The 6,964-nt window shown below is 33.5% G+C and overlaps 1 protein-coding gene across 2 annotated transcripts; it reads left to right on the top strand.

Moving 5' to 3' along the window:
* The first annotated feature begins 369 nt into the window (after nt 1-369).
* LOC149481558 (deoxyribonuclease TATDN1) lies at nt 370-5,275 on the top strand. Of its 2 annotated transcripts, none has more exons than XM_089704922.1 (6): nt 370-1,393; nt 1,529-1,708; nt 1,997-2,180; nt 3,278-3,481; nt 3,752-3,961; nt 5,107-5,275. In XM_089704922.1, exons 2-6 carry the CDS (start codon nt 1,555-1,557, stop codon nt 5,207-5,209), a joined length of 855 nt encoding a protein of 284 aa, XP_089561048.1. In that variant the 5' UTR covers nt 370-1,393; nt 1,529-1,554; the 3' UTR covers nt 5,210-5,275. The 2 variants fall into 2 exon arrangements, with proteins under 2 accessions (XP_089561048.1, XP_089561047.1); XM_089704921.1 differs by having other exon boundaries at nt 370-1,409.
* The last annotated feature ends 1,689 nt before the right edge of the window (nt 5,276-6,964 follow it).

Below are 6,964 nucleotides of genomic sequence, written 5' to 3'. Positions count from 1 at the left end.
ACTTTTCAGACAGTTCCAAATGGTCGCCATACCGCCGAAAATCAGCAATTTTTTTTAATATTGTATAAAATCATTTAATTTTATATTATTGTATAAAATCGTAGGAAAGTCAAAACTGACATAAACGTATAGCAACATTTTTAGCCGACGCCATTATGGGACGAAATTCTCAATTCAACTGAATTTTTTGTTGGTTCCGTTACCTCCGCACTTTTAACTGGGTGAACCGATGATTTCTTCTACACTAATATTATAAAGAGGAAAACTTTGTTTGTTTGTTTGTTTGATTGTAATGAATAGGCTCATAAACTACTGGACCGATTTTAAAAATTCCGTTCACCATTAAAAAGCTACATTTACCACGAGTAATATAGGATAGGTTTTATCCCGGAAATTCCACGGGAACGGGAACTATGCGAGTTTTTCAAAAATTAACCCCGAACTAACTACAAAATACATAACAAGTCGAAAAAAACGTGATTTCTTGTCCGTTCCCCTATTTTTTTCGGTGTGTGTAGGTTGCATGCATATATTCCTACTAGGTATGAAGAGATATACAGAGAACGCTAAATACATTTGCCTGGTCACCATTACCATTCGATACACCATGACATGGTAGAGGCCGTTCTATAGAATTACGTCAAATAATGTACTCCATCTTTTATATCTCTGTAGGTGAGATGTTCTCCACCCTAGCCATCATCAGGTCTCCAGAATATAGTAGAGTCCGTGTTGAATAAAATTAATTTCTAAATCGGTGTTTTCTTAACTGTTCCCCACTCTAGAACTTATAATTACTTGCTTAGTCATCTTAAGGTCTCCAGAATGGGTCATGTAGTAGAGACTTTGCTTATAACGGTTAATGTTGAAAGATGAGTCTTCCTACATTACATTTACAACATACATAGTACACAATATTTACTATTCATAAATGTAATATGTTACTGCCTCTCAGAGAAAACATAAATTAGGTAGAAACCAACTAACACATTACGATACAATACGATACAGTATACAATTCCATAATCTTTGGTCACTTTTACTTCAACAACGATGTATATTTATAGAGGGCGGTTAAAAAAACAAATTCAAATGTAGTGACAGAATCATTAAGGTCGTTGAACCGTGTAATTGCCTTAAAGGTTTACAATCCCTAAGGACGGCGGTCATTGCACCTGTGCGAGCAAGACACATTATTTTTACAAGGGAGTGACAGTGACAGGTAATAACAGGTTAATGTACGAAATTCTTCCTGCTCCGCGACCGGACTTTAGTCATCTTACAATTTACATCTTGCCTTATTGCTAATGATATATCTGCTAACTGTGTATGAGTGTGTATGACTAATTTTATTTCAACAATCAAGATTGCATCAATGAGAAAAATGACTAATGTGAGAAAATTCATAGGTAAAAGAGAAGAATCATATAATGATCATTCAATATTAAAGATATCAACCTTATATAAACATACTTATTTAAATATCATACCTAATATAACCTTCTAATCAATAATATTTTTATATCAGATATAGGAGCAAATTTGACTGATGATATGTATCAAGGTTTATATCATGGTTCCAAGAAGCATGATCCAGATCTCAACAAGGTTTTAGACAGGGCTTGGTCTGGTGGAATGAGTAAAATGATTATAACAGGAGGCAACTTGGCAGATAGCAAAAAAGCTTTGGAACTTGCCAGAACTGATTGTAAGTTAATCTGGTCAATAATTTAATGGCATTGGTTGTCAAACTGCTTTAGTAGCCCATTCATTTATGACTATGGATAACAACAAACAGTAAATTATGTTGTTTGTGATAAGTATGATAGTTAATTATAGCACTCATAATGTTAGTATGTTAAATCAAAGGTGTCATACTTATTGAATACAATTTTGTATAATAAAAATAAATTTAAATAGTGAAAAGCTTAAAATTTGCTTCTGAAATACATATGTATGCAATTATTCATAGTATAGTAGTGAGTATAATTTTCAGCTCGCTTATTTTCCACTGTAGGATGCCATCCAACTAGATGCAATGATTTTCTATCTGATCCTGAACAATATCTCAAAGATCTAAGTGATTTAATCACAGAAAATAAGGACAAAGTTGTAGCAATTGGTGAATTTGGTTTGGATTACGAAAGATTGAACTTCTGTGATAAGGAAACACAGGTGAAGTGAGTTGATCCAATGATCCAATCAATATATTATTTCTAATATTGCTTATTATCTGTATCAATCACCTTCTTGGTACACTTGGTGTACATGTGACTATGTGAGTATAGAGCCGAGGGTACGTGGGTTTGATTCCCGTTGGAAGAAAAAAAATGTCTCCGTCTGGCAGGACACAGAAGGCTGATCACCTACTTGACACTAAAGAAAATCGATCAGTGAAACATGAATGCATAATGCATCTGCCCCTAACCCCACTAGGGGACACGGGACTTTACATTATATGATCTTGTAACTAATCAACATCATCAAAATTCAAACATCAATTTAATATCTTCCTCATGAATCAAATAGGTATATAAAAAATAAAAATAAACTATTATCAGCTTCACTAATTGTATGTTTGTATACTTGCAGTGTATTATAAACTACTCTTTTAGGAAGTACTTGATTTTGACCCACTTCAAATGGACAGATTTGATTCATATAATATATCTACTTTAATGTCCCAAGTCCCCTAGTGGGGTAAGGGGCAGATGCATTATACATCTGTTTCACTGATCGATTTTCTTTAGGGACAAGTAGGTGATCAGCCTTCTGTGTCCTGCCAGGCCGAGACATTTTTTTTTCTTCGTCTCCACCGGGAATGGAACCCAGGACCCCTCGGTGCTATGCTCACGCGTCAACCACTGTACCAAGGAGGCGGTCCAATACTTCCTGTCTTCTTATGTACATACTTATTATGAAGGATTAGTGACAATCCACCCATTTCATGAGTTTATCTTATTAGTTTATGAGCCTATTTTATTTAATATGCAAAATAGATGTGATAATTATTATTAAAAATATAACACTAGTAGTTAACAAGTTATTTTTAATATCCAATTAACATTGTTCTGATAAGAGTGCCTGTCATTAAAAAGTTAGAAAAATAGTTAATGATGGAAAATAGTGAAGACAGTAAATTATTTATTTTTATATTTATTCAACAGGTCTGTAACCCTTGTCAAGCAATTTCAAGTTTAAAATGTGAAAATATAATCTTAAAGATAAATTTTACCCAGGGTAAGCAACTGGGCTTACTTATAAAGATGTCTTTCAGATATTTTGAACTACAATTAAAACTATGTAGTGAGCATAAACTGCCTCTATTTCTTCATTGTCGTGGTGCTACTGACGATCTTGTTGGGATACTTGGTAAACATAGGGATAGCATTACCGGAGGCGTTGTACATTCATTTGATGGATCATATGACTGTCTACAAAAGATATTGGAGCTCGGAATGCATATAGGAATTAATGGCTGGTAAGTTTGCACACCCACACACACACACATTCACACACATACACTAGAATATCATTTTACAATAATGTCACATTGAACATAGAGTCTGATTGCTGTAAGTTAAAAAAATAGGAGAATTAAATTTATATTCCTTGCTAACTACCTACGTACTTCCAAAATTTTACAGTCACAATATTGAAAAATTACTTTTGGCAGTTTAAATTAAGTATCTCAAGAAACAAGCTTAAAACATCTACAGAATAAGACTATCAAATTATTTTTTTATTTCAGCTCTTTACGCACTGTAGAAAATCTGGATGTAGCATCAAAAATACCACAAGATAAACTGTTGATAGAAACCGACTGTCCTTGGTGCGAAATCAAACAGACGCATCCCTCTTTTAAGCATGTTACAACGAAGTTTCCATCTGTGAAAAAGGAAAAATATTCTCCAGAATCAGACAATCAAGTTAAAGGCAGGAACGAGCCTGTAAATATAGTGTAAGGATTTTTTGTAAAAAAACATGCAATGACTTTTTTTATGCGTCCCACATTAGCTGAAATATGCATAATGGTTTTTGTGACCTTTGACCCCTTATTTTCAAAACTTGCGACCATCCAATTGTGAATTTTGAGAACAGTTTTAGGATGCCAAAATACAAGGTTTTTATTTAATACTTGAGGTCCGCCCCGGCTTCGCCCGTGGTACATACATATTTCGCAATAAAAGGTAGCCTATGTCCTTTCTCGGGTATCAAAATATCTCCATACCAAATTTCATGCAAATTGGTTCAGTAGTTTAGGCGTGATTGAGTAACAGACAGACAGACAGAGTTACTTTCGCATTTATAATATTAAGTATGGATAGTATGGATTTCGTAATATACCTACTGAGTCTCGATTTTCCGATATTTGCACCTAAATTGGCCTAAAATTACTGCACTATAAGCTCTTCGGCACGGTTTCCATTGTAATATTTGTAATATTTCCGTCCTGCAAATGAATTACTCCTAATTCCAGTAAAAACGAATAAAACTCATCAAAAATCGTTAAAATGGGTTCAGCCGATATTGAGTTAAGAAGGAGTATAAAGCAAAATTACCAATCTTCTATTAGATAATACGTGTAATATTCAAGACCTAATCTAAAAAATAAAATATATATCAAACTAGATGATATGTTCAACGATTCTGTTTAATCAAAAACATAAAATATTAAAATTGACTCGATAAAAAAAAATCACCAAGTTAGCTCTAATTTTCACACTTTTACGTTTTCTACTTGACATGGTAATACTTATTATGATTTTTTTTCATAAACAATTATATTAAAACATTTGCAAGATATTTGTCAGAGCATTTTGTGTAATTACTTTTAGTTTTGGTTTTATCTGCGATAAACCACTTTTATCGTAACAAAACCAAACGTTTTATCTCGAGAAAAAAAGAGCGCCATCCTTTTGAATTAAATCTATTAGAAAAAACCGCATCAAAAAAACCCTTGTAAAGTTTTATAGAAGGGCCAGACAGAGAGAGCGACTTTGTTTTATACTATGTAGTGATGTACTTAAAATATATCATTCAGAAACATTTTTTAGAAAACAAAAATTTTCTTTTGATGATTTATTCCAATCTTTTATATTTCAGACACGTATTGGAAGTGTTAGCAGCGATACGCGGTGAAGACATCGATCTATTGGCTCAAGCTATTTATGAAAATACTGAAAGATTATTTTTTAGCTATAAGTGAAATTTGTTATAATACTTATGTACCTACTACCTACATATTATTATTTAAATAAATTTTGTTTGTTTATGTAAAGGTCTTTTTTTTCAATATTTTCAATTTATCTACATCTGTACATAATATATGTATTAAAAAAATAATATTAATTGGAGGGGGTTTAAGAGACAATAATAGAGCATGAATAAAAAAAATCTGTTTTTTTTGTACACGCTAATCTCCAGAACTACTGGACGGATTTGAATGAAAGTTTTTTTGTTATACAAAAAAAAAGATCTGATGGGCATTTTCTGCTAATAATAATTAAAAAAAATTAAGACCTGGAACATCTGATGTGGAAACTGGAACCTTAAAATACCAGCCACATTATAACAAACTAGTTGTTGCCCGCAGCTTCGCCTGCGTGCAAAAGATAGTTAAATGTTCATGGTATAACCTTGCATCCCCTATTTTATCCCCTTGGGGGTAGAATTCATCAAAATCCTTTCTTAGTGGATGCCTAGTGCCTACGTCCTATCATCTACCTGCATGCCAAATTTCAACCCGATCTGTTCAGTGGTTTGTGCTGTGCGTTGATAGATCACTATGCCAGTCAGTCAGTCAATTCACAATTGTGTTTTAAATATTTAGATATGCTTTAGCTAAAGTTGTTCAGTCTGATACTATGCTCCTCGCGCTGCTCATTGCTCTGCTCATCTCGCTGCCGTTATTTGTCGCGACATTGCCCTCTCTGCCCACACACTGCTCTACTCGCGACGTTCCTCACTTGTCATTTGCCTTGGTGAGACAATGGACGTTGAAACGGTGGCAGCGTGTGCGCTATGCATTTTTAATATAGCTAATTATATTAATGTAGGTAGTAGAAGTTCACGGATAGGGAATCAACTAAAATTCAACGCTTGAGTTCTCAGCGTATTTGCACATCTACTTCTATATAGGTCTTCACAGATGAAGAGGGATCGATCGCTGATCGATATTATCATAAATTGTAACGAATAACTAGGGGAGAGCGGGGATGAAAGTCACATTTTTATCTTTTTTTATGTAACTTCCAAAATACGTTGTTTAGGAATGATATTTGTATACCAAAAGATAGTGTAATTATTCTGTTACAAAATAAATAAACGTATTTTTGTGTAATATTATCAGTTGTAGAAATATTTTGTATTTTCACTCTAAAGAAAAATGTGACTTATAACCCCGGGTCAGGCATGGTTGTCACAATGCCTAGGGTAGGTAGTCACGTACTAAATAACAGGCAATTTATAAATAGAAAGTCACACTTTGGTCTTATAATTTTACGGAATAATTTTTAATTAAGAACTCTTAACCAAATGAAACCGTGTCTACGGTCTTTATTTCAGTCTGAATATTAATCAATCACAATTTTAGCAAACAATAATAATCGTGAGTCAATATAGAGTCATCAAGGACAGATGGACTTCCAGCAGGTTTGTTAGGGTGATTTTCCGGTGTTGATTGAAAATTTACGGCTAAAACAAACAACCTCAAAACGCAATTAAGGTCATCTCGCATACAGGGGGCTGGTTGATAGGTGACAACCAGCCCCCGAAAATTTGTGACAACGAGCCCCATAACACGTTTCATGAAAATAAAATTGAAAATAAATTCCGATCAATGAATATCTAAAAAACTATACTACGATATTATAAAACACATTTCATCATCATCAAATGAACTGAAAGATTATTACTGTAAAACAAGAACGTATAATTACGAGGTTCGACACAGCAGCACAAA

Source organism: Colias philodice, chromosome 16 (genome assembly GCF_061535455.1).
Source record: "Colias philodice isolate Cphi_HAF_F1 chromosome 16, ilColPhil1 Martin Lab GWU primary, whole genome shotgun sequence".
Classification (NCBI taxonomy): Eukaryota; Metazoa; Arthropoda; class Insecta; order Lepidoptera; family Pieridae; genus Colias; species Colias philodice.
The sequence above is the reverse complement of the archived record's forward strand: the minus strand, read 5'-3'. Positions and strand labels throughout refer to the sequence as shown.